The sequence below is a fragment of the Manacus vitellinus genome, unplaced genomic scaffold (genome assembly GCF_001715985.3).
Source record: "Manacus vitellinus isolate BGI_N305 unplaced genomic scaffold, ASM171598v3 scaffold_35_pilon, whole genome shotgun sequence".
Classification (NCBI taxonomy): Eukaryota; Metazoa; Chordata; class Aves; order Passeriformes; family Pipridae; genus Manacus; species Manacus vitellinus.
Genome location: NW_021940498.1, coordinates 2,313,465 through 2,341,459, shown reverse-complemented (window position 1 = coordinate 2,341,459; position 27,995 = coordinate 2,313,465). Strand labels below are relative to the sequence as shown.

The 27,995-nt window shown below is 45.3% G+C and overlaps 1 protein-coding gene across 2 annotated transcripts; it reads right to left on the bottom strand.

Annotated features, from left to right (window-relative positions):
* Positions 1-5,495: 5,495 nt before the first annotated feature.
* Positions 5,496-27,173, bottom strand: DUSP27 (dual specificity phosphatase 27, atypical). 2 transcript variants are annotated; one of them, XR_001921222.2, is made up of 6 exons: positions 27,055-27,173; positions 24,560-24,654; positions 23,446-23,677; positions 22,470-22,687; positions 17,056-20,347; positions 5,496-11,291 (listed from the first exon to the last, which is right to left on the bottom strand). XR_001921222.2 is itself a non-coding variant. In XM_018077073.2 (5 exons), the coding sequence occupies exons 1-5, from the start codon at positions 27,171-27,173 to the stop codon at positions 17,526-17,528; spliced, it is 3,486 nt and encodes a 1,161-aa protein (XP_017932562.1). In that variant the 3' UTR covers positions 17,010-17,525. The 2 variants fall into 2 exon arrangements, 1 of the variants encoding a protein (XP_017932562.1); XM_018077073.2 differs by lacking the exon at positions 5,496-11,291 and having other exon boundaries at positions 17,010-20,347.
* Between the last annotated feature and the right edge of the window lie 822 nt (positions 27,174-27,995).

Sequence of the window (27,995 nt, the reverse complement as noted above, 5' to 3'; positions counted from 1 at the left end):
AACAAGGAAGTGAGGAGTTTGGTATGCACATCATATCTAGACATTCTTTTTGACTTTGCTTAAGTTCTTCAGCCTCTCTCTAGTGTTGGCTAATCCGGGGCTTTGGAACACCTCTGGGCTCACAGGCCCAGAAGCCATGCCTGGATCTGGACTGTGACACAAACATGGTGCCTGTTGCTGGCTTCCAAACAAAGGAAACACCAAGGCTGGATCAGACAAGACTCACAGTGTGTTCCACCAGCTTTTTGACTCAGGTACGTGGAGAATGAGGGCCCCAGCACGTGTCGTGCCTTGTAGCACCAGGTCACTTCGGTGTGTCCCCGCTGCACACCGTAGGTGATAACTGCATTTCCTTATTTCATTCCCTATTGTGAGAATAAATGCATTCAGAAGTGTAATTACCAGATGCTACAGAGGTGAGGGCATCTTTGCTGGATTTCTTTTAGTTCTTTTGTTTCTTTAAATACATCGGTAAAATTTGATCAAAGCTGGTATTTGCTTTTCTGAGCTGTATTAATTTATGGTCAGACTGTGTGTGGGAGCAGGGGCAGGAAGAAAGGAACGTTACTTGTGCTACGTGTGACCAGCACAAAGCCGCCGGACCACGAGAAACACAGGGAGCGCTCCGCGAGGACTTCTCTGGGAGTCTGCAGTGCTTCACAAAGCGTAAGGAACAGTGTGGACAGGGCAGGAACTGCTGGATTCATGGACCTGCCTCTTCCCTCTGCAAGTCTGCACAGCCAGCTAGCGACATGCAGGACTATACCATGCTCTCCAACCCTCTCAGTGAGCATTTCAGTCTGTAATGCTGAAAATATATGGAAGTCATATGTTTTTTAGCAACAGATAATGCTTCCTGAATCCACCTCTTAGCATTAGGCTGCAGCTCTCTCAGTGAGATAGCATTCACAGCAGCAGAGACCATGAAGAAATTAGAAATTTATAAAACGCATACATAATAAGTTTTAAAAATATGTTTAATAAATATTCTTGTAGTTACATTTCAGATAGGTGAGTGTTAAGATTTCCGTTAATCTGGAAATGAATGTCTAAAACCACGGGAAGAAAAAGACAGAATTGCAGCTGAATATCATGAATGCAAAAACATTTACCACTGTGAATAGGACCATATTTCCCAATAGCAGATCCCCGTCCTCCCCTAATTCCCCCCTCCCTTTCCCCTCCTTCCTCAAACACATACGCATGCACTATGGGAGGAATGACAGCTGTTCTTCATGGAATGACAGCCCAGGGATATTGCATCCTCCCTTAAAAAAAAAACAGGCAAGGTACAGAATAAGGTCAGTGAAGGGAGACAAAGGGGTCTCCCAGAGATGGCAAAGGGTAATTTATTGACAGATGAGATAGACGTTACTACAGAAAAATATTAAATGGATTCTTTTCCCCTGTCTTTGGAAGGGGAGAAACGTGGGAAGGGTTAGGAAGGACAGATGCCAGAAATAGAGACAAATTTCCCAGGAGATGAAGAAGAAATCCTGAAGGAAATTAGGATCACAGCACAGAAAAAAAAAAAAAAAAAAAAAAAATCAGAGCATTTAAAAAGCTATGAAATTCTGTCCTAGAATCCTGTATGGAAACAACAAAAAAGGGCAGCGGGGAAGGAACCCCACCACTGTTGGCGGCCTCGCTTCAAAGGCGCGCCGTGAGAGAAGGAAGTGCTGGTAAAACAGCTCATGATTAAAAGCCAGTGTTTGAAAAGGGCTGTCGGGAAATTACAGAGCTGTGCATGCCCCCGACGTCAGCAGCGAGGAAGACTCTGGGAGCACTAATCAAAGGGAGGCTGAGGGAGCATATGGAGCATGGAGATTTTATTAAGGGCAGGACTGAGACAGGGTTCACATAATGGGAGCAGCCGAGATCAGGAGCTGGGAGGAAAGGAAAGGCCAGGTCTTCTGGTGCAATAAACTGGCATAGCACTGTCAACTTTGACAGTGTGTCAGTTCTCGCTGCAAGGAGAGAGCCCGAGTGAGAGGCTTAAATAGTGGATGTTATGAATACAGTTTCCCTGGCCTACAGAACTTTCCCCAAAATAATTGCACAGAGGAGGGCAGGAGAAGCCAGTGCACCAGCACACTCTGGTTGGGGTTCTGTAACTCCACGTTACCCTCAGCCAAGTGCATGTTCCTACAGCTTGTAACGTTAGAAGGGTTCATGATTTTCATCTGTCAGGACCAGGCTGACAACAGAGGAGTCACCAAGGCAAATTTGCACAAAGATAAAAGCGGCAGAACAAAAGAAATTTGAAAGAGAACAGATTTAATTGACATTCCCAAGCAGGAACAGATTTAAGCCAAACAGTATTTTATTCTGCTCCTTCGTGCGAGGAACGTGGTTTTCACAGCGTGTAACTCAGTCCATATGATAGAATAAGGGAACGGGAAGACTCTTAGTGTGTCCACTGTAATGTGCCACATGCAATATCTTTATAATCCTGTCACTGCCTGCATAATTCTTGGCAGGACCTTTCCCTCAGAGCAGGTTCTTCTGCCCAGTAGCTAATCTCACCCAAAGCCACACCAGCCCTCCCATTCCAGCAAGCACACTGATCTTACAAGATGGTCTCTTACCACGGGCAGGTGCAAGTCCAGCAGAAGCACAGGGCACTGCATCGCCCTGTGTTGACAGCTGCCTGCTTTCCAGACTGAGAGTCAGGTTAAAAAGCCACAGAATTAATACTAAACACAGATTTTAAATGATCCAGATGGGGAGCGTTCATCCTATCCCCGTAACTGCCATGCTCACGGCTGAAGGGAATAATAGCCAGGCTACACTGGATTTGAAGCTTTGATACTCCAGAGGCATTTGCAATCTTTTGAGCCTTGGGAGAGGGAGTAGGACAAAGCAAAAATAAAACCCATGTTTCTGCTGGGTTTTGCTGTTAAATGCTAAGGAAGTGCTAAATGCTAAAGCAGGCTCGTACTTCCAGTGGGTGATTTAGCCCAGCTCCCCGCTGGCCGGGAGGCTGCCGTGTGCTCGAGTGCAATCTGCCACACCGAGCCAGAACCAATCTGATTGTTTCTGAATCATTTCTCACACAGAAAAACATAAGTAAAGCTGCCGGTTTTGCCAGGAATGTACGTCCCATCCATGCGATGGCCTGTATTTATGTTTGAAGCCACCTGTACCATCAGCGTGACCCAGATCCAAAAGATGATGGAAGCCCTACAAAATCCAGTGCAGCATATTTTAGGGACAGTCTGCAATTACACTGGATTATAATGGATAAACATGAAACTGCAATGAAGAATTTCTCCCCAGCCTATGCTGACAGACCTAAGTTACCTTCGGTTCTTACACCAACCTTATCCACGGACAAGACAGAGCCCATAAGCAGCAGGTGACAAAAATCAGAGAGTGGCCTTTTTCAGCTCAGTAACTCAGTGTTCAGAAGACAGTGCTTTAACTCATAGAGAGAACCTGAATCTAAGTCCAAGGAAGTGTCAGGCTCTTTCCCTGTGCTGTCGATTATTCTGTTAAAGAGTCCCAAATCAACTATTTCCTTTTGAATTGGTTATTTGAGTATTCTTTGGGCCAGAAAGGCACAGCACACCTTTGCAGGTGAGCAGCCAGGAGCCATGACTCGGGAGGGGAAAAGCCTGCACCGATGAACACTTAACTCTTTCACATTGCACACTCTCTGGAAAAAGGCCTGAAAGGTATGTCTGCCCCTCACAGGCAAACGCCTTAATCACCAGTTTAGAGAGTCGTGCCTGTGCTCTCTGGAGGCCAGTGAGTGTTTAATTGTGCCACAGAGAGCTGAGTGATTGCTCATGGAGAACGACTTTGTTAGCAAGATGAATTTAGCCCTATATTTTGAAATTTTCCGCAGACTTCTGCTGCTGCAGTACCCACGTACGATGCTGGGCTCTGTTTCTGGGTCTCAAACACACTGACAGATGCAAACTCTTTCTCCCAGCCTGGGTCTGTTTCATTCATTTAACTTGCAAGTCTTTTAGGGTGAGAACATCCAGAATTGTGCTGCAAGCAGGACACACTGCAGTGGGGTCCTGATGCTGGGTAAGGCCTCTGGATATTAATGGAATAATAGTAAACAACTATATCCTTAGCTATCACTGAGCCCAAAAAGATGCTGAGAACTAATAGGTCACGAAGGGGAAATATCTGAAAGTGTGGAGTGAGCATGGATATAAGATGAAAAAGATTCTCGCTGCAAAGGGCAGGAAAAGCACAGCATCTCCCTGCATCTCCCTGCTCTTCCGTAGCTCTGCGACAGGCAGAGGTAGCCATGCTGCTTGTGAAGAAGGTTTGTGGTCTTAAAGGTAAGCTACAGCACCAGTTTAAAATGCCAGTTCTCTGTAACAATTCTTGGGGAAAAGGGGAAAAATGAGCTGAAGGTAAATTTCTCTTCTTGTTTCCTCACGCATAAAGTGGAGGTTATGCTCCCTATTAGCTTCAGCAAGCAACACTGAAATTCTTTGGCATCTTAAGATAGAACGTGCCTATTTCTGAAATTCAACATTTGTACTTTTTCTTAAATTGGACAAATCTCTTTTAAAACACGAAACTGACTTGTCAGAAAGATTTCTGATGGTCTCTGCCTTTTCCTTAGTGCTTTTGCAGTGAATAGCTATGATTTCTTTTTTTTTTTGCAAAATACAGACTATTTCACTGAAAATTTCGAGGAGAAAAATCATTTCTACTTAGCAGGAGCATTAAAGCCCTTGAACTGGGCCACATTCTGCTGCCAATGCAGTTTTGGGGACACTTGGAAAATATTTTGAACAGCAGGGAGGAACAGCGATTACCCCCTCAGTCTCTCAATGATGTGAATATTGTGGGTTATTTTCCCTTTGACTGTTTATGGCCTATTTACAGTATAATCACACCTAATCAGGTTATAACATGGCTTTCTTTTTTAGTTTCAGTGAAAACAGAATTCAGCATAATTTTTTTTTATTTACTGTAGCTCCCCCTAAAAGCTAAGGAATTTTCAGGCACTAAGCAAGTATGATCTGTTCTCCAAGGCATTCATAACTGAAGGAGAGACAAGGAGAAAGGTGACTGGGAAAAATAACAGGCAAGTTATTTACATTTTCTACACGCTTGCAATAGCTATATTGTTGTAAACATGGCCAAAAAAATGGAATTATAAAGTGGACTTAATTGTGGACAGAAGAGAGATTTGCCACATAGATGAGGTATTATTTTAGTGTGTAACCATCATCGGACAAAGCTGTAGACACATGTACAAGGTCAGTTCAGTGAAATAATATTCTTTTCACCCCACACATATGAGGCAGTGGCACTGTGTAATTGGATTAGAGGAAAACAGTTGTCATAGAATCATAGAATGGTTTGAGTTGAAAAGGACCATAAACACCATCTAGTTTCAAACCCCCCGCCGTGGGCAGGGACACCTTCCACTAGACCACGTTGCTCAGAGCCCCATCCAGCCTGACCTTGAACACTGCCAGTGGTGGGGAATCCACAACCTCTCTGGGCAACCTGTTCCAGGGCCTCACCACCCTCACAGCAAAGAATTCCTTCCTAATACCTGAAGTAAATCTACCCTCTTTCATTTTAAAATGGTTACCCCAGCTTCTATCACTGCATTCCCTGATAAATACTAACACCTTTTTTATTATTATTAATTTTTTTTATTTTTGTTTGCCTGAGGCCCTGGCCTTTCTGTGACTGTTCACTCAACTCCTGCTTAGGTTTTGGCTAACCCAGCCCATGCTGAGGCCTGATGTGTGCTGGGAGCAGTGTCATCAGGTCAAAGCCAGAGTACCAGGTAGGCAGGAGAGGTGGCCAGGAAGAGCTAAAGGGCCTTTATGCAGCCATGGTCACCTGCAAAGCGCTGCCTCCTGCAGCTCTCACCTTTTGTCTGGTGGTTCCCTGGAAAACTGAGACATCCAAACAGACATTTTATTGGTGTCACAAGTGGGATCTCCCCTGGACATGCTCTGCTGGCAAGCACCAAAGCAGCTGGTTTGGTGTGAGTAAAGACACTGTCTCTGTGGGTCTGTTTGTCTGTGCCACGAAAAACCAGACACTGAGTGGCAACAACTGGGAGAAGACTTTGAGAAAGAGGAGTGGCAAAATCCCAAGCAGGATTTGTCCTGCGGTCAAGAGCCACTGCACGGATGCTGATGGTATTGGGTAGGAGTTTGCCAGATGGCAGTTTTCTTGTAAGGTAAAGAAGGGAGAAGGGGAAAGTGCAACGTGCTGACTACTAGGCAGTTGTCAGAGGGCAGCAGTGGATGTGACTGATGAGTTGAAAGGGGAAAATGTACAACTGAAAAGGGAAAACAAGAAAAGGAAAATGGAAAGAATACTTCAGAAGTGTAAGCAGTTAGAAATGCAAAACAGACCACCTGAGTCCAGCTTCAGCCCCAGACAATTGCTGAAGCTGAGGAGTGCAGGAGGAGGCTGTTGGAAGCTACTGCAGGAGACCCAGTTAAAGACTATTGTGCCAAGTGCGATGCTGACTGGGAGGGGGATATCTGGAAACAAGCAGACCTGCACCCCTCCCCTCAAAGCCAGGTGATGATGATTCCCTGCCCCCTGCTCTCAGCAGCACTAACCAAAACTGAACACAGCACTCCCACAGGGGCACAAAAGTCACCTCCCTCCACAGGAACCATGGCAGGGTTTACTGCCCTCAAGTTCAGAGGTCTGGGGGAGAGATATCGAGCTAAACCAGGGAAAACACCTGTGAATGGGCTACCATGGATTTGGATAGCCAGAGCCAATGAGCTTCACCTTGCCCCAGCTGAGGCTTGATCATTGGCATTAGGCCCAGGAATAATGTTGGATACCACAGGGTCAAATATTACCAGTCCCTCATGGACTTGCACTTTGTGCACTGCCCATGGCAGGAAAAATGTGTGTTCCCAGGGCTTGGCAGCCAGTCTGCAGAGTGCCCTGCTGCAACCTGTGATTTCAGCTGAATTAGAAGGAGCAGCACACCTTGCTCCAGGGGCTGGACAACCCTTTCCAGCAGAACTGCATCCCTGGGAGTTGATTTGGGAGCCTGTACACTTCTGACCCATGATAATGGGAGCTGAGGTGGTGTAGAAGTCTTTAGTGTTAGCCATTAAGACAGGCTTAAATGGTATTAGTTTCCAAGAGGTCCTTCAGTGTGGGCTAGCAGATTTACCACTGTAAATCCCAGAGGATAAAAACCAAGGGATAACCTCAGCTAAAGTAAATGCAGAAGAGCAAAAGGGTAAGTTGAGGAACACCATCAGTTAGTACTGAGCGTAAAAGACAATGGAAAATGTGTTTAGAGAAGCAGCTGTCTCTGAGCTGCCAACTTCCCTGTTGTGGCAGCTGGACAGGTTTTCCTCATTTACTTCTCATGATAACCCTCTGGGACCTGTATTTGGAGATGGGATGACACCGTATGGTTTGAAAGGATAATAACTAGAGAGGCAGAGCATGCAAGGGCTGCGAGCTCAGGGATATACCCAAACTATCATCACTAAACCTAGACTGCGGATGTGCAGGAAACCAGGGTGGGTGCTACTCCCACTGCTGAGGATCCTGGTCACAGTTAATGATCCATTCCTGCTTTAGAACATTCCTCATTGACACGGGAGCCCGGATATCGATGGGAGGTAAGGACACTTACAAAGGGCAGCAAGCAGTTAGTCTCTATTGCAGGAGTTAATGGGAAATCCACTAACCACCCACTGGTCAGGGCTAAACTAATTCTGTCTGAGGGACAGACAATCCACCTGACCTTACTTTTAAGTGCCCTTAATATATTGGGTATGGATGTATTGAAGGGTCAGTCGTGGGGAACATGGGAAATAGGGACATCACCCTTTCTGCCCCAGAGTTTACATCCTACAAATGCATCTCTGACTGCTAATCTGTTGCAAACAGCTGCTCCTTTACCCCATAGCAAGATAGTTAATATTCCACAATACCCATTACCTTCTGGAGCAATTTGTCCTGTTACTGAATTGATAAAGGAGCTGGAAGAACAGCGAATCATTGTCACGTCTCATTTCCCCTACAATTCTCCTTTATGGCCAGTAAAAAAATCTAATGGCAAGTGGCAACTAACAGGAGATTACAGAGCCTTGAACACTGGCACTGAGCTGCTCACTGCAGCTGTTCTCAGTATAAATGATACAGTCATTTTTCTTAATGAACAGTCTCCTGTGCTCAGCCAACACCAGCAGGATGCTCTGAACACCTCAGTGTGGTATCCAGGAGATGGGGTGAGATTTCAACACCCATCACTTGGAAAACTCCAGATCACTTTGCCACACTTTTGAGGGAAAGGAATATGGGAAACTGTGGATACTGTGGGAGTGAAATTAATGATCATTGAGGCCTGGATATGATCAAACACCTAGCTCTTCTTTCCCTCTCCCTAGGAATTGTTGAGCTCCTGGATAAATAAAACCTGCTGTTCAACCTGTGTATTACTGGAAGCATCCATCTACAAAGTACACTAACCATTCCCTGGAACTTTGTTAATGCTTTCAGTGGTAAAGGCACCAGAGAAAATGCTGACAATGTCTAAAAAGTCTCAGTGTGTCGGATAATTCTAACCCTCACCTTGGGGCATCTGGCACTGTGCCCCACAAATGCTGATGGCCTGTGCAATGACCAAACCAACCCACAAAAGCTCCACAAACACTTTTGGATATGCTCTGTGCTCAACTCAGGAGTATGAGCAGCTATCTCTGTAAGACCTGGACAGGGACCTAGACAGGAATATCGGACTTTGGGTTCCTAAACCCTTTTTGGGCAGCAGAAAAACAGCCTGATTTTCATCGGTGTTCAATGTCTAGTAGGCCCAAATTACACCAATACCTGTTCAGAAATGAGTAGTGAACTTCAGTGGAAGAAAAAGCTCCGTCAGTATATAATAGAATAGTTTTCTCAGGACTACTCTTATACTTCTACAGCTTTAAAAAAAAAATATAAGGGGAAGTATTGATGAACAGTATTTTCAACCCAAAGAGTTGACTTTCCTAGTGTGCTCCAGGCTGAAATCTCTGAAAAGCAAAAATGCTCACTTGCAAGCTATCTCCACAGCCCAGATCAGCAGGCAGCAATTAGTTTCCCAGGCATTCACTCTTCTTTCCATCTTCCTGATGGATATTTCATCTGAGTTTATGCTCTCCTCCCTCACCTTCTCTTCGGCCTCTCTGCCTCTCTTTCCAATAAGGCTGTGATCTGTCACAGACTCTCAATGGACAAGACCTATACATCCCATCACTGTCACAGGCAGTTACATGAGACAGGCCAGGATGAAAAGCGGTTTGGAAGGGAGAGAAGCCGTCATGCTTCAGGGCATAGAGTTGAACTCTAACCAAGGAGAGAGATGAAGGAGGGCTTTGGGCCAGAAGGGGAGAAAATTTTACTCGGGGCAGGTTATTCCATAATTACCCACTTAAACTTCCTTTATACCTTCTGAGATGCATCTGGTTCTGGCCAACATCAGAGACAGAAGGGGTGGATCACTGGTCTGATCCAGGAGGGGAATGAGTTTCTTCATTCTTTTTGCCAGTGTGCTGAGTTTATAACATTTTCTGAAACCACAATGAAATCCCTTTCCAAGCATGACCCTTGCTCTGCCAGTGATAGCCAAAACTCCTTCCCCTAGCCCCGTCCTTCACACTTCCACAAGCAATACAGAGAGAAGCCAGTACAAAGCCAGGTCAAGATGATAAGAACAAAGCCTTGAAGGCTGCTTTTAGATATGAGCTTTACTTCGACAGAGGAGGAAATTTTCAAAGGGGTGAACTCTTTCTGTCTCTCTCTCAGGCAGGAGTCTCCTGGGAGAAGAAGAAAACAGCTTTCATTTTAGCGAGTCATGATATTTATGGCCCTTTTATGGGTTTTGTTTGAAAATATAAAAGTAGATGGACTTAAATCTGTTTCAAAAGGAAGGAGATGGGAAGGGGAGAGACAGAGCACATGAAGGGCACATGGGTCTGAATCATCTGCCCACGTTCAAAAGAAAATCAAACACCTCCTTTGTTTTAATATGGACCTCCTCTGCTGGTCATGAGGATAATGTCTGACCTCTTCTTGCATAGACCCTTTTATCCCTAATGACGTACAAATTTTTTATGTATACTACCACCACCAACACTCACCTTGGGATGAAACATGACAACTATTAAATTATGCAACCGCAGCACCACGCAACAGTTCAGGTGTGATTGCTCCCAGGAAGCAAACTTTCAGATCACGTCTCCTGCAGAACTGAAAGCTTTATACTGTATTCCTGAGGGGCAACTGTCAGCTTCTGCTTGCTCATATACCAGTCTCATGTGGGCTTTTATCCATCCTATTTGTGGTGTCTGTTCAGCAACTGAGGTTGCACCCTTTTGAGGGCCTCCTGTTTTTCATATGTGGAATCTCCTCTGACCCTCTGCCTCTAGGCAATACTTTTGATGCAATTCACAGACTAAGGAGCACATGCCTCGCAAAATTATTGAGGGAGGGAAGTTTAAGTTGAAGAACTGGGGTTTGCATTTAGTTTTGACTGTAGTTAGGCCTGTGGTCATTTTATGCGCTTTGGGAATGAACCTTCATAGGTTATGACAGCTGCTGGGATATTTCTGTGAGCCAAATGCACAAAGCTCCCCATTAATTGGCAGTTTCATAAAGGCTATTGCAGTTTCATAAAGCTCTCCTCTCCAGCAAGGAGGGAGAAATGTTCTGCCAAACTAATGGATGGCTTTCAACTGGATCCAAGTTCAGTATGGAGTCATTGCAAAGATCAAATTGCTGGGATGGTCCGTGAGGACGGAACAGCCACACAATGGTTCATGCCAGCTGGTGGGCACTGCATCCTTCTTTAATATGGTGCCCTGCAATAATCAAATGGGGAAGTCACAAATAGGCAAATCTCTAAAATTAGGCATGTTCGTGGCAGGACGTGACCTGGAGCTGTACAGCTTTCCAGCCAGCTGCAAAAAGTTCTTGCCACTATGGTTATTTTCGTGCATCACTCAGAAGTCCAAAAATACCCTTAAGACATTGGGCTGCAGGTCGATGCTGTTGGTAGTTGGGTGATGCTATAAAAATGACCAGCTCCTTTAAATGTTTCTGTCTTCTAATTAGTATCACCTATGTCTTGGTTCAGTTTTATGCCCACACAAATGCCCTTCTGACTGGAGTCATCCTTCCTTTCATGGTTACTTGTGCAGAGTCCTTGGTAAGTTTGAATCAGTTTTAAGATTTATTGATCTGGCCTTGTCCATTCTGTGGTGTGTTCTTTGATTTAATTTAATGACCATAAAGCATTCAGGCATGTTGGCATGAACGGTGCACTGGAAAAAAATAAGAGATTGATTGATTGATTGATTGATTGATTGATTATGTAGAGACATTGTTCTCTTCCTAGTTAAAAATGAAGCTAGTTTTCCATTACACTCATTTGTGTCTTCCAGGGAATACATATCTTAATTAAAAGAAAACCAGTCTGCCTGCAGGTATGAATCAAGATATGGAGGCTCTTGTGTAAGGATCAAGTTTGTCTGTTTTAAAGATACATGCAAATAAAAATGAAATGCAATCCAGAGGGGAAGGTTCAAAGCACAGACAGGATGTCCCTTCTCCTGCTCTCTAAGACAGTTTTCACATCGCCACACCTGGATAGTCCTGGGAAGAACTGAATTCATGTTGTTGCCTGCTTTTATAAGTCACAAGCAATGTTTTTCCTTTATGTCTGTTTATGTGTGTGTGCCTGTGTGTGCACCCTGTGGCAGAGGAACAGCAGTCACAGGAACACACCAAGCTCAGAAGCCACTGAGAGGTTGTAATGGGGATAGATAGACAGATAGATGGATAGATAGATGGAAGCAACATGAAATCACCTCCTGAATATATTGAAATGTAACAAAGAACAAAAAAAGAGATAAGATTCTTCAATGCTTTTATGTCCAAAAGATTTCTGTTCCTAGGGATAGCCAAAAAGATACAGGTGATTGATTGTTCAAGTAGCTTCTGCTGGTATTGGCAATTCACAACCTAAGTACATGTACTTTGAATCTTTCTCGATTTTTTTACATGAAGAACAACGTAACAAATATTATTGGCATTTAAATTACTACTCTTGAGCAAATAAGTCAGCACCTTGCTGAGATGACTGGGGCAATTCACACACCTTTTAGAGCTACGCTCCCACCTCTCCAGAGAACTGTTTATTTGTTATACATAGTTCCCATTTTGGAAGTTTTCTTCACAATTAGAACAGAGAGAGACTTGACCCACTTTCATTTTTCTAAATGACAAGTGAAATTCCAGAGAATAGGTAGGTAGCACTCAAAGATATTTTGCTGGAGTACATGAGCACACAGTGTCTGTTTCCAAGCCCTCAACTACACTAATCACATGCTTTCAGTATCTCTGTTGGATTGTCTATAAATTCAGGGAGGTCATGGGTATTGTGTTTTCACATTATAATGTCCATATTGAATGTACCCCAGCTAAACCCTTTAAGGAAGGGCAGGCAATGCAACATAAGCAGCCCCAAATAAAACTTTTTGTCTCACCATTCACCCGGCTCCCCACCACAGCTAACGTGCACCCATTTCTCAAGGAGCTCTAAGGGAAGGAAATGGTGCTAAACTCCTTTTCAAATTATCCAGTCTATAAGCTGGTGCTGCACGCAATAAATCACGATTCCCTGAAATTCCTGGATGGGGGAACTGGGCCATGGCTCCACACCTCTCAGTATCAGGATGCAGGATGCGGCTGTTACAGGAGGAATAACGTGTTTCTGGCACATTTCCACTTCCTGCCAAACTTGCTCCTGCTACACTGAAGTCCCAATCCAGCACAGATGTCATTTTATCATCTGTGTCCCACTAATGTCTCTCACCCTTGCCATTTCTCCCAATCCTCTTCGCATTTCTCACAGACCTGTGAGAAATCTTTAAATCTCCATCCTTCCCACAGAGATTGCCTCATAACCTTTCCCTGGATTTTTATACATCTAAACAAATTAATATTTCGCTTTAGCCTTTCTGGCTTACATCTTCCTGTCTCCATCCAGTGTGGGTCCCCTTCTCAATTTGCCTATTGTCTTCAGATCTCTTTTTGAACATTTATCTCCTTGCTCTCCAGCTTTCATCACTTTCTTATTTCTTACTTCAAGCAGACCAGCATCAAATGGGTTTCTCTCTCATCTATCCCTCCTTAACTTCTTTGCTTCCCATATCCTCTGAGTTTCTACACCACTCAAAGGACATTAAGGAAACAGAGTAGTGGAAATAAGAGGGTGGCTGTGGGAAAATGCAGAAGGACTTAATGAGACTGAGAGACTGAGCACTAAGATGGCAGATGAAATTCAGGGCTAATAAATGTAAAGCTTTACATGTAAGAAGACCTGACACAAAAAATGATGATCTTGGAGCTGACCATTGCCATCCAACAATAAGATTTTGTGTATATAATAAGGAGTTCTATGAAAATATCACTGTGGTGCCCAGCAACAGCCAAAGAAACATGCAAACTGTTAGGAGTTAATAGGGAAGGAACAGAGAACAGAAAAAAAGAAGGTCATTATGCCCTAGGATTAATCCCTCCCACACCTGCACCCTGGATACTGTGTGAGGATTTGGTCCCTCATCTCAAGCATGACAAAGAAGAACTAGAAAGGGTTTGGAGAAGAATGGCCAGGATAATGAGAGACATGGAGCAGCCCCTGTATGAGGAATGAGTAACTGGCTGAGAACCAGAGAGCTAAGGATGGGATTTAATGACAGAGAGGGGGTAAAATCTCATGGCACATGTAGATACTAAACAGATACTATATTGCCATTAAAGGCTAGTGGGCAGAAGGTTCAGAACAGAAAAAAAGGAGATGGCTTAGCATTCCATGTAGAGTAACTTGTGGGACTTCTTGCGACAGGAGATTACAGAGGTTAGTGGGTACAAGGCTATTATGGCTATAACTCAAAAATTACTAGGCACCTCCATACAAGGAAAATCTATGAAGGGCTATTAAATACAAGAATATCACACCTGGCTCAGGAAGTCCTTGAGTTGCAAATTATTAGAAGCTGGAAGACCATGCTGGGGAAATATCACTTATATCACTGCTCTTATATTCTTCCCTAGGTATTCGCTGTTGTTCTCTGCCAGAGACAGGATATTGAGCCAGGTGGACCTCTGGTCTGACCCCATACAGCCTTTCTGATGTTCCTGTGTTTATATTCTTAACTGACCGTATGGATGCTCCTTGCACTTTCACCTTCCACTATACAGTGCCAAAAAAACGCCCTCCTTCCTACAGCAGCAAATTGAGTCTGAGCAAAAATATCAGTCCCAGCGCATCTTTGCTGAAAAATCCCTCCTAGATGAATTTGGGTACTTATTTACTCTTTTAATCTAGTGTCAGACTGGTGTCATTGCTGAAAAACCATTCACTCTGCAGCTCTGGTCACCTGAAACAATCTGTGCAGACCTCTCCCCTTTCTGCAATTCCTTATCTCCTTCTAAATTCTCATCTTAAAACCTGACTTTCTAGCCTGCCTTCAACCTCTCCATTTCTGTCTCTCCTGGTTATTGGTCTTATGACTGAATGCTTTAATATTTTCACCATGCAAGGTCTTTATGTCAGTGTTTCATGTAATTTATACCTGTGAGCTGGAGCCTTTCCCATCTCGCTTTCAAGCACTGGCCGTATACTGCATGGAGTCCAAAATGATCCCCACCCCCTTATTGCTTTGGGGGTTTGGCTTTATTAACAAGGATATAAGCAATAAGAAAATAAAGTTCAGCTATTTCTAAGGCTTCTCCCTCATGACTGCTCAGCCAGCATCTTAGATGGCCTCTCCCCAGCAAACCATTTTTATCTCCCTTTTACACAAGTGAACTAATAAGCCACCTACCTCAATGAGTCAGCAGAACCCACTTAACCCTTTCTCACAAGGGTCAAAACTCGCTATCAGGACGGTGTGGCTCAGACTTGTTATAGAACCATATTCTGCCCCTCGGTCTTGAATAATTTATTTGTGCAGCAGACCTAGATTAGTGTTTAAATCAAAATGCTGCCCAAACAAAGGCCGTGCTGTACAGTGCAAAATGAAACCAATTACCACATCATCCACTGCTCCTCTTTTACAGCGCGAGATGCCCCCTACAGTACTGCAGAGGACAGGCTTGTCTGCTGGGAACAGCCAGGCACAGGAACAGGGAGAGGGATTTTTCAGAGGGAATCAGCCTTTGATAAAAAAGTAAATTCAGTGCCAGAAGGTACTGAAGGCACACTTCCACTTTGATCCATCGAAATTTAAGACCTTTTCTAGACTGAAATGAAAGCAAGCTCCAAATACATCTATGCAGGGCCGTTTTCCACGGAGCAACTTTACCAGGGATGAAGAGGAAAGCGCCTATCCTAACACAAATTCCAGAAATTTAATATAAAATCTCAGAGTGTGGATCAAGGCCTGGAATTCCACTACTTTAAAAAATAACAACTCACAGAGGTATGCAGAAACAAGGGATGCGTTGTATTATATATTATATTGTAGTAGAAGTGCATTATAAACCTCAGAGCATCTCTGCGTGCCTGAAACATTAACAAGACCATGCCTCTTATGCACTTCAAAATGTAATCTGAGTTTACTAAAAAAAAAAAAACAAAACCAAGAAAGCAACCCACACAACTAAAACGTGTTCTTTCTCTTATTTTTCTACAACTGTTACTGTTCAATCACCTGATTCTGAGGCTCCATTTACCTGACAATAAGTAGCTATCATTTACCCCAGTCCTGGCTGTCAGAAAGAATCATCTTTATCTTCAGAGAAGCAGGGATAATGTCTAATCAGTGAGTTATAGTTGAGAGAAATGATTCTAAGTTTAGGAAGATTGCCAGTTGCATTTTGTTATCAGTAACCATTATTTAGATAGCGTTGCTGATGTGCGGCAGCGTCACACAGACAGGGACAAAGAGCAGGCCCTTGCCCTGTGGAGCTTGCTGTCTGTATTACACAATTAAAATAGGGAGAGGGACTAGCATAATAGTAATAGTGAGCTCTAAGCATCACAGTGGGAGAGAGAGGAGATTACAAGAAAAAGAAAAACTTCCTGTGAGAGAGCACTACTGCATCATCCCTCCATTGTCGTTTTATATTCAGCTCTGCCAGAGGGCTTTGTTGTTTCAAAATACAGTCTGTACAGAGGAGGGAACAGATAATTCCAGAGTCAAAGTCAGTAGAAACTGGCCTATGTGTTTACAAGAGAGAGGTGGAGGACGTTGACTGGTGACAGAAACTTGGGTGCTTTGGTGCGTCACAGACACGTTGTCACACAAGCCACACAGGGGATGTTGTGGCAGGTCTGGTGGATCACACAAGCTCACCAGGCTCTGCAGGGCATGGAAGGACCTCAGGCTCCTAACCTGGTACACTCAGTTAACGTGGAGACTGTGCTTCCTCCTATCCCTCTGAAAAGTGTACCCTGTGGCTCAGGATACACGTTAACTGAACGTGCCAGCCAGACCTACCACCTCTTAAATCGAGCTACCACCTGCACAGGCACACAGCTGGTGCATGCTGCCTTATACCCATGCTCCAGTTGTATACAATTTTATTTCGAGGTCAGTTTGTGTACCACTCTTCTCTTTTAAGGCAATCATGCTGAAAATTAAAACATGACAATCTGACTACGAACACGAAAGCACGGACTTAGCTGAGCTGCATACATAAACCAAAGTGAAGTCAGTACTGAGAAACCCAGCCTAACCTAACACTAATCCTAGCCCCAACCCCATCTCTTTAACTACATCAAAACATGATTTTCAGATGGCTGTTAATATTGCTGCATTTGTCCTTTGTTGACCCAAAGTTATTAGCAGGAACCAACCATAATGGAGCAGAGATGACTCTATCTAATAGAAAATAGAAAATCTGGTACCACAGGAATACATTCATTACTGCATTGAACTTCTAAAAAGGAGGCATCTTCTTTTTCCTAGTATTTTACTTTGCTTCTGCTACTTAGCAAAGTAAAACAGAACATGTATTTCCCCGAACTGTCTTATTTCTGTAGACATTCATAAGGCTGGTGCAGAAAATGGAGCCTACCTGGTAATATCTTCTCAGTGGTATAAAGTAAAGCTGATTAAGAGAGAAACATTCTTCAAGTTCCTAGAAAAGGCTGTTGGCTTCTTCCACTTATGATCAAAAAGATCCGAGAAAAAAATATGTCCAGTTTTTAACAACACTAGGAAATTGAAATAACCAAAACGGGATGTGATTGGTCTTTTGACTTGAGGTGCCACCGTTACTTGCTTTTGCTGCTGAAACATTGTCTGGCTCCTAATGGCTTCTAACATTGTGTTCCTACCTACATTGATCATTTAATTCTAGCATCTTCTTTCTGACAAGCCACAAACACTTGCAGAACTTGACCTCTTCCCTTCATCGCTTTTGATTAAGAAGAGAACTATCTGCAGGAAATGCCCTACAAACCACAAAGGATTATCAAAAATATAATGATGAGTGAGTGATTCAGGGACTCTGGCTCTGCTTGTGCTCCTGTAGTCTGATCTTGGTCACTCTTCCCTTCTCCGCTGGAGCTTTGCTGTGGTTTCTTCCAGTCGGCTTCTCCAAGCAGCAATAATGGCATCATCATCCATCTCTTCTTCCTCCTCTTTACGTGTGCTTCGCCTGTACTGAGAGCGCTGCCTAGATGCAAACCTTTCTTCACTTTGCTCCACTTTTGCCTCCTTCTTTCCATCCTCTTCGGACTTCGAAAAGCTCTGGGTGAACTTTCTCTTTGCCCCAAATTCTGACACGTCTGACCTGGCCTCCTCTTCACACGCCTCCACATGATGGGATCTGACTCGGCTCTGTGTAGACGCTTCAGGGGATTCAGAGCCAAAGGGCGGCTCAGGAGATCGGCTGAAAACATGCAGCTCTGGGCTGTTTTCTCTGGAACTTGTCTCACTGACCCTCGACCTTGTGAACTTGTACATCTTTTTGTCCTCTTTCGCAGAAGCAGAGGAAAATCTTGACGTGGTTCTCAGTGAATCTCCTTTCGACTCGTAGGAAGAACAGCTGTCTACCTCTTCTCTTTGGGACCTACAGAATCTGTAACTGGATGTCTCAGAATCCATCTGTCTAACTTTGGATGATCTGCTATATTTCTCTCTAGCTTTCTCAGTTTGTTCATAATAAGATGGTGGTTCTCTCTCTGCTTTCAGGCCATTGAGCCACTTGCTAATATCAGTCTCTATTTCTGACTCTGGTACACCTGAGTTTGCAGGCTGACCGGACAGATCGAAGACTGTACCAGTTCTGTCAAAATCTGCTTGCAAGGGACGCCCATGGCTGTTTGTTGTACTCTCTGTGCCATTTTCCCTTTCATTTTCCTCTCCTTTGGTCACCTTTTTCTTAAATAAAGTGCTGCGTTTATTGTCTCTGATCACCTTTTCAATTTGATAATCTGACATTTTTTCTCTCATTTCCATTTGCATCTCCTTCTCCTTCCTCCTGAGTTTCTTGAGGTCAACATCATCAGCAAAGAGGCTGTACAGTGGCTTGCTCGTTTGTGTTGTCTTCATGTTTGAAGCAGTCCCTTCTGTCCTTGCGCTCACGGAGGTGTTGCAGGACAGGACAGACTGAGACTCGGCCCGGCGCAGCTCCTGCTGGCGCAGCTGAGAGGCAGCCACAGATGAGCCGCTCTGAGCACTGAGCAGAGAAACCCTGTCATCATCTCCTCGCCTGCCCAGGTCTCCTGACAGGGAGGCCATCGCGGACGACGGACGGGACAGCATCAGGATCTCGTTTTGCTTCTGAGCGATGGTTTCGCTGACCACGTTAGCGATCCAGTTCTGGATGCTTGCCATGGATATGGTGTCACCTGGACCAACCGGGAGGTTGGGAAGGGGTACGCTCGGCATCTGAGGCTGCGTTGCTCCCATGCTGCTCCTGGTCCGTGACAGAGATGAATGATTTGTCTGCATGCTCAGGGCAGAAGCTGCATCCTCGGCACCATCTGCAGAAGGCGCCGAGGGCCAGAAAGCCGACAGGGGGATACTCCCACTCATCGTGCTGTCTGTCTCCCAGCTGCACATGGATTGGCTTTCCTCTAAAATTTTCTTTGAACGTTCGAGGAGCTCTACACGCCTCTGCCTCTTTTTAGCTGAAGCAGAATCCTCGGTTTTGGCAAATTCCACAAATTCCTCCTTGCTGCTTTCACTGCCCACCTTCTTCTGCCGCTTCATTTTCCAAGCCTGGTAAGCAGTCAGGTCAATATCTGACAAATTCTTCCCTTCTGCTCCCTCCTCACCTGCCTGGTTGCCATCTTCTGCTGGAGATGGTGCAGCTGATGATGATGGTTCTAAATCCTTCTTGTGAAAGCCAAACTGGATCCTCTTGACCTTCCACCTTTCTAGAGGAGTCAACTTGTCTTTGTTCTTTTGGCAGAAATTGTAGAAGGAGCTACTGTCTGAAAGCATGCTCTCCTCATCCACATCCCTCTCCTTTCTTCCCATTTCCCCACAATTTTTATTCTTGGAATGGTATCTCTGAGCAGCTTCCTTCTCTATCTCCAGAAGTCTCTGATTCCACATGTCCCAGGTGCTCTCAGAAGACACAGAGTCTGTGCGACTCCTCCTCATCCTGCTAAAGCTACTGGCTTCCAGCTGCTTTTTCAGGGTTCGGATCTCAAAACTGCTCACACTCTCAACATCACTGAATTCACCTGGTGGGTAAGGTCTTCCTCCCATGCTGGAATCACCATCCTCCTCCCTGGCTGCACCCTCCATTTGGTATTTCTCATTTCTGCGCTGCCAGTCATGGATCCTCTGTTCCACATCCTCATCAGACTGTTCCTCTTCCCGACCCAGATGCTTTGGAGATGCTCTTCTTTCATGGTTAACTCCTGGTTCCTTTGCAGACAGGCCTTGTTTCTTCCTCCATTCCTCATACAGCTGTTCCTCTTCCTCCTCGCTGATCAGGGTGGAGCGTTTGGAAACCCAGCTGGTTTTTGACACTGACGAAGAGCTCATAAAACTACCCAGCATGCTGCTTGTGTCCTCCTCTTCCACTGTGATGGAGTGGGCTCGGGCTCCCACGACGCTCTCTGCGTCCCCAGCTCCAGACAAACGGGAAGAAGTCCCTGCACGGGCCACAGGACTTTGACTAGGAGTCACTTCTTCGTCTCCAGAGTTCTCCAGCTCCCGCTCCTCCAGCAGCTGCTCGTTGAGCTCCCGCAGCTGTTTCAGGAAGCCGTCGTTGGGGTAAATGGCTCGTTTCTTCCTCAGAGTCATCAGAGCCTCCAGAACGGTCATGTGGTGGTAGATCATCAGGTAGGCAGCCACCAGCACGGCGGAGCGACTGATGCCCATCTCACTGCTGACCAGGACTCTGCCTACAGATGTCAAACAGGAAAGTGTTCAGCTGTTTCCAGTCACAGATACGTGGTACATACGCTCTGATATGGAGCACAAAAGCATTCTCTGAATGGTGTTAAAAATTAGACAGATTATATGTTTTAGTGACTGAAACCAATACTAAATATTTCATAGCTTTACCTTAATAAAATATGAATAAAAAGCACATTAGTTTCAAAAGCTGTGGGCAGGCACATTTCAAAACAAGCTAAATAATATTTGTAGTTTTGCCTACACACTTCACTTACTCAAATAGTCAAAAAGCTTATAACAGCTATTAGAAAGACAAGCAATACAGTGTTCTTGACTTGCTGCCTGATATAGGGTCAGACATTAAAGCCTTCCAAGCTTGTTTCTCAATATGTAAAAAGGGAGATATTAGCATTAGCCTCCAGGAAGGTATTGGGAAGATAAGAGAATAATTTAGTTTTTCATAAGGCACATTATGGGGCTTAAATACAATTTTATATTAATTTGATTGGTTTTTTGCCAGAATCCAGATCAGTTTGGCAAGGTACCCTCAGATGGTTACATGTAGGAAGCCAAAGTCAGAGTATATCTTAGAAGAGGAGAACCAAGCAACTGGCAGGAAAGAGCTGATTTTGACTCTGACAAACTGAAACAGCTGCTTCAAACTACTGGGACCCACTATCCTGTAACAGTAAGAGCAAGAATGAAAACTGAAGATCTGCTTTATTTCATGGCATTTACTACCTCTTGCAGAAAACCACACTTTGACACCGAAAAACGTTACTTTTATAGCAAATTACGGCTAAAGAAAAGCTTGGAAATATGAAGAGTGTAAATGAGGCTTTGCCAACTTACAAATAACTAAAATTACTGTTTCTAAATGTGTGATAAACCCCACCTTATTCAAATTGTTTGCACTGAAACTTCACGGAGCCAGTTTAAACACCACCTTTCTGACTGCTGCTATGTTACCCCAAGTGTTTACCTAATGAACCTCTTCCTACAATCCTGAAATGTCTTTTATGCCTTCCTTAGCACCAAAAGTCTTGGTTGCCTTCCAAGTACTTTACCAGGCAGTAAAGCCAATCTAACAGTTCACCGACAGGGGGAGATCTCCTTCCTCTCTTTCCTTTCAAGGCTCCTCTGCCTCGGTGCACCCTTTCCCGTGTCGGTTCTGCTACTCTGCTGCTGGCCCTTTAACGAGCCAGTTCGGATCACCAGCCCAGGGGAAAACCTTCTCTCCCCTGCTGGGCTGTCGTTTTTGCTGGGTAGTGAGTTGAAGGGTCGATGAATGGCAGCAGCAGTAAGCACCTGGACTATGCCAAGGGTAGTAATGGGAGTTGTGAGGAAGAACACAGATAGGTGGTGTCCCACCTCGTGGTGCTGAGCTGTTAAATCTGTCTCAGCTTTCCTTGCGTGCTAACAAAACTTGTCTCACTGTCACTTCTGCTGGGAGGTAATCTGTTCAGTCTCTCTACAGTAATTAAATTAATTGACTAAATATATAAATAATATCAGTAATATCACTGATCATGGTGTTCATTTCCATATTAAACTGCATAAAGGTATTTCTAACTGTCCACTGAAGCTGCAGCAGAATGACCAGTGTGCACCGGAGGTCCACAGAATAACAGCTGCCCTGGAGTTGGAGTCCAGCAAATTAGACAGACATACAAAGGTTCAGCTCAGCTGTTTGGATTGTTCTAGTAAATCAGCCTGGTTTTTGCATCATGGCAAAACTGAAGCTTGCAGGGTACAGAAATACAACTATATATATATAGTATTACATCAATATTAAAAAATATGTATCAGAGCAGGACTTCTGCTCTTTGCTGTATTAGGGTTCTTTCAAAGCAGCTGAGGGAGGTGACTTGCAGCCACTTTGAGTTTGAAGACACAGGGCTTCCAGCAGGAGCTGTTGGGCTCCCTCCCCTTACTAGTTTGCTCCCTCCTGTTTTGAATGAGGCACGGCAGGATGGGGAACAAGTGGTCACTGGTGCTGCATGCAGGGAATGAAGGCTCTGCCTTCTTTCTACCCCACTGCAAACGTGGCACCAGCTGTTTATCAGAGTAACACTTCCACCCATAATTCCCAAGCATTTTGGAACCACTGCAACCTTCTCCCCTTACCCCTGTAAGTCAGCAGTGCTTCGTCAAGGAACTCCGCAGCCGGGCGGAAGTGTTTGGAGATATCCATATCTGGGAAATCATCCACCTCAATGCCCAGGTACTGGATATTGAGACCGTTGTAGAAGCTTGGTCCTGTGTAGACCCCTGTACCATGAGCTGCATTCAAGACGTGTGTGATGCCCAGTCTCTTCAAACGGCTTTTGTTCACTGCGACGCTTCTTCAAGAAAGAAAAAGAGATGTGAGGTACCAGTGCTCCCTTGGTGGGTAGGAGAGGAGATGCCTGCTACAAAGTCTACAGAACTCCCCATCCGTGTTACTCATCCAACATGTGGCTCCACTCAGACCTTAATGTCCTGTGAGAGTCCTACAGGTATTTCTTTCCAGTACTCACTGGAAAAAGACAATGAGAAACCTGCATTCACCTGTAGAGCCATATGCTCCATTTCCACTACAGCTTGATTTGAAACTCATGCTGCCATCCTGGGTTCAGGCTGTGTACTTATTTATCCACTTTTATCCCTCCATAACTGATGCTTTACATTATATCCACTTCTAATTCTGTCTGGTCACTAACACAGGTGTCTCGGACAGCTGAACCACGGTACAGAAGTCCTAATCATCTCCACTTGACACGTGCTATGGCATTTCTTTTTTAACTCTCTTTGACATAATAAAGACTTCAGTTCCAATTTCAGGGCCAAATTCCAATCAGAAGAGTGGAATTTGGGCTCATTTGCCTTCTCCTCTCCTAAACTGCTGAAGCGTCAAAATAGCACAGGAAAGCTGCTGATTCTATTCCAGAAGTATTTACTTTTCAGTGCATAGAGATTTCTATGAGCACAGTCTGAAAAACACTTTGGGGCTCTCTAGGGATGAAAGGTATTAGACACATGTAATACATGTTATGCCTTCGATGGTTCCATTTGACCCTTCACTGGGAATCTCACGCAACTCGAGGCAAAAGCCAACACTCACTTTTCTGCTATGAAGACATTAGGCCAGACTTCATCCACAGCATCCCTGGGGGTCTCCAGCCTGTCCTTCACGAGTGCCCTCTGCAAGTCCATCACACACGGCGTGTTAAACAAGCTGGTGTCATCAATCTTTTCCTTAACTCGGTTGTACAGGTCTTCCACCATCAGCTGCTGCGCAGACTCCAACATCCTGGGACACACTGAATCTACCCTGACCTCCTTTGTCTTCAGTTCTGGAATAAACTGACACTGTAACTCAAAGCATGTAAAAACAACGCAAACATATGACCTGTCATTAATTGTGTCTGGGACAGGCCTTCTGACTTACTTTTTCCCCCCAGAACCATCACACTGTTCTGTCTGCAATGTGTGCAGCACCTGCTTATGGGAAGAGCACATGGCACTGCCCTCTCAGTCCAGAGACCCACACTGGCCAAAGGCCTGGGAGTTAAGGGCACCCTTATCCCAGCCCCAGAAGAATGCAGCTGCTCTCTACACCTCCCTGAAGAGGGGAAGTAGAGAGGGAGCTGCTGAGCTCTTCTTCCTGGTATCCAGTGATCAGACAGGTGGGAAGGGTTCAAAGCTGCACTGGGGAGGTCAAGATTGGACACTGGGATGCATTTCTTCACAGAGAGGGAGGTCAAACACTGGAACAGGCTTTCTAGAGAGATGGTTCATGCCCCAGCCCTGTCAGTGTTTAAGAGGAGTAAAACAATGCCCTTAATAATATGCTTTAACTTTTGGTTAGATAGCTGAACTCAGATGATCACTGTTTGTCCCTTATAACTGAAATACTTCTATTCTATTCTATTCTATTCTATTCTATTCTATTCTATTCTAAATTCAGTTTGTTGCAGTGAGCAACCAGCACTCAAACTACATTCACCATTGTGGTACATAATTCATTGTACCACAGATTCATTGCACAACTTCAAAGGAAGTCACCAAACCTTTCTGTAAATTGTTATTTCTTTGTGATTTTCACCTCTGCCTCAGGTGGGGTTCTCTCATAAAGGCTTTTTTATCATTTTAGGATCTCTGGATGACAAAAGGCAAAACTAGTGCAACTCAGGTCTCTATTACTTACACAGCTCTCTTATCCTTGCTCCTCTTACCTTCACTGATTATTTGCTTGGCAGCCACAGCAGATGACAGATGGATTGGCTCCATGAAGATGCTCTCTGTATCAGTGTCTGATATCATGGAATACCTGCCAACCAACCACACTGCCTATTAGGCAATGCCCTCCACTGGGATCCTACCCCCAGGACCCCCTTTGCACCCATTCCAGAGGGGAGCAGCAGGGAACTGGAGCACAGAGGATCTTTTAATTGCAGAAGGGAAGCCCCAGCTCTTCTCCCACCCCTCATTCCCACCCTGCTCTCCAGCATGGCACTACAGACTTTAAATATGCCCTTGGTATCCAGTGTTTGCAGGATGTAGACAGGTCCCGTGGAGAGGAGCTTCATGGACTGGGAGTGCAAAACAATTGCCTGGTGGAGAAGTTTTTCAGGTGGAGAAGATCAGTGTCTGGGTTGAGACTCGGAGGGGGATGGATGACAAGGAGTAGTCTCACAAGTAGCTCTCACTTAGACAGACAGATAAAAACATTGTCCTAACTAGAATTTATTGAACAATTCCAAACACCAGATTACACCAGGGTGTTGGGTTTTCTCTCTGCTGGCTAATCACCCACAAGCATCCTCTGAGTTACCACAAGCTGCAATGCAAGCACTGAGAGTGAAGCCTGTGACTCTCTCCCTCAGCACGTTGGTCACTTCATAGCATGAATCTGTGGTCAGTCTCTCCACTCACACAGTATTTCACAGATTTCACAGAATATTCTGAGTTGGAAGGGACCCACAAGGATCATGGAGTCCCACTGTTAAGTAAATGACCTGTACAGGGATCAAACTTTGGTGTTATTACCACCATGCTCTAACCAGCTCAGTCAATCTGTGTTGTCCAACTGCAGGTCAGAAACCATTATGACACCCACAAGCACCTTTGAAGGGAGTTCTTTGACACACAGTGTGATTCACATAAGTTTTTGTTAAGCAAAAAAGGGGCCACAATCTTGAAAACAACTATTTTTCCATTTGGGTCCACCTGTACAATCCAAGTACATCTTCTCTCATTTAGACCATCTCAACAAAATATTTTACAGAGCTTTTCCCCTGATCTACACCGTCTACACTTCCTTCCAAATAGATGGTACAGGTCATTAGGACAAGTTTGCTGCTATCACAGAAGCTCTCTGGCCATGCAGACTTGCAGTACTTTCAACAGTGTTTGTTTTTGTTTAATTAAGGCAGGTGAGGAAGGGTGATTAATATGCAGTCAGGGTGCAGCAGTGTCTGGAGAGCTGAACTGCTTTCATGCTCCAGAACCAAAACAGAGGGCACAGCCATTGGAAACCACTTAACAGGCTCATCTAGGTCATTTAGTTGAGTTCCAGCACTTGTCAACCGTGACTGAAAGTAATCCTTTTCTAGTTCTTCAAAGGAGTTTATGAGATGAGCAAGGGGAGTCTCAGTCTCATTTACAGGAGCTGACACAAATTAGTAGCTATGCCCTGTCTTCAATTCCTTTTGCTGTAAAGGTTGCCTCCAAGCTCAATAAAACCATAACAAGTGGTAATAACCTGCCACCACAGCCTCAACAAATTTTACCTGTGGCTGCCCCGAGCATCTGTGAAACACAGGGGTGCAGCACAGCCCAATCCTGGAGGCTTCCAGGGCCTTGTTCTGGATGGGATAGATCTTATCAACTTCATCACTGCTTTTATCATTGACAGAGAGAAAAAGGGGAGAAAAAAAGGAACAGGGAAGGCAAGGCAAGGGAAATAAACCGGAGAGGTGCTTCTGTTCATTTTGAGTGAGTGATGAGCAGATGGAGAAGGATTTACCAAGTTGAATACATAATTTTTCTTTATGTTAGCTCAGTGATCTTCCTCATCAATTCTGAAATGCTTGCAGTTAAATGCAATAAGCACTCTGTCTTGATTTTTCTGCAGTGTCCCACAGTTAACAGGAAACATTTCATAATCTCCTACTTGTTCAGGGCCACTGGGGCAGGTTCTTTTCAAACTCAATCCCTTCCCCTTGCTTTCAGCTAAAGCATCTCAAAGGCTACAGAAAGCCCTGCAGAGCATTTTGCTTTAGGAAGAGTACAAAGGGATGTATTTTTCCTTGTATTAGGAGAAAACACATCTAATCATGCTTGTTTTGCTTGGGGTAACTCAATTTCTGCTTGTGCTGTGACAGCCTCCTGTTCAGTGCCTGAAGCCTGTAGCTAAAGTTGGCTCTGAACCAAACTCAAATCCGAAGACCCTTGGTCTTTCTGGAGCTGGGAAAGCCTAATATCGACATTAAAAAATCCACAAGTCCTTATAATGGACAGAAAGATTTGGGAAGAGTTGAAATTGGATCAGAAGTTTCAGCATGGGGATGGATATGACAGAGTGAGACAGGGAAGAGGGATGATACCACCCCACAGTAATGCAATTTGTCCCCCCTGTGTGCACGTACTCTGCCAGTGGGATTAACTAGCACAGGAGCCCTGTCTCCCCCGTGCTCCCGGGAGGCCGAGGCAGTGGTCCTGTACTCACCGGCTGGGCGAGGGGCTGCGCAGGTAATGGGCCTGCACGGCCTTCACGTCTGGGCCCTCGTCCTCCTCCTCCTCCTCCGGCACCGCCGGCTCACTGTCCGAGTCCCTGCCGCTGGCCATGGCGGCGGCCAGAGGATCCGCTGCACGGGGAGCAGGGCAGGAGGGAGAACCATTACAGAGGCTGTGGGGCAGCAGGGATGAAGGGTACAGCAGAAGGGGCTCCCTGCGAGGAGCCCTGGCCATGAGGCACCTACACTGGCTCCTCCACCAGGGTGCCTGCCATTCCCAGGGCCTCACGCAGCTCCCTGGCTGCTGCCCAGCGAGCACCAGTGCCCTGCTTGCCTGTGAGTAAGGGTGCAGGAAGGCCAGGAAGGAAGGGGTGGAGGGGCAGAAACTCTATACCCCCCCTTGACCGCACGTGGTGGCTGGAAGGAGCTGTACAGAGCCAGAGCTGGGCTGGAAGGAGTGTCAGGGGCAAAGAAACATGAGACCTCCCCAAAACGAAACGCTCCTCAAGCTTAAGGCCGAAGGCGCTTTCGGGCCTGGGACTTTGTCCTTCACTCCTTTGTGTGGAGGCTGCCGCGCTCGCCCTGGGTGTGGGAGAGTGACGGGGATGTAGTTCAGGCAGGAGCGTGAAAACTCCACAGCCGACTCTTCCCCGTGTCCAGACACACGGACTGTCACCCCACTGTGCCGCAACAGCCGGCGGCAGCTCCACAGGGCCCCAGCACCAGCCTCGGGAAGGAGGATCGCAGCCCTGTGCCACCAGCGGGGCTGAGGAGCGGCTGCCACCCACGGGGCAGGGGACCAAGGAAAGGGAACTTACCCCCTGTGCCTGGACGACTCCACTGGGGGTACCTGCTGGAGGCACGGCAAAAGAGTCCACTGAAGACAGCAGGGAACGGCACTGGGAAGAAAGCAATCAGCTGCCCTCTCTTGCTC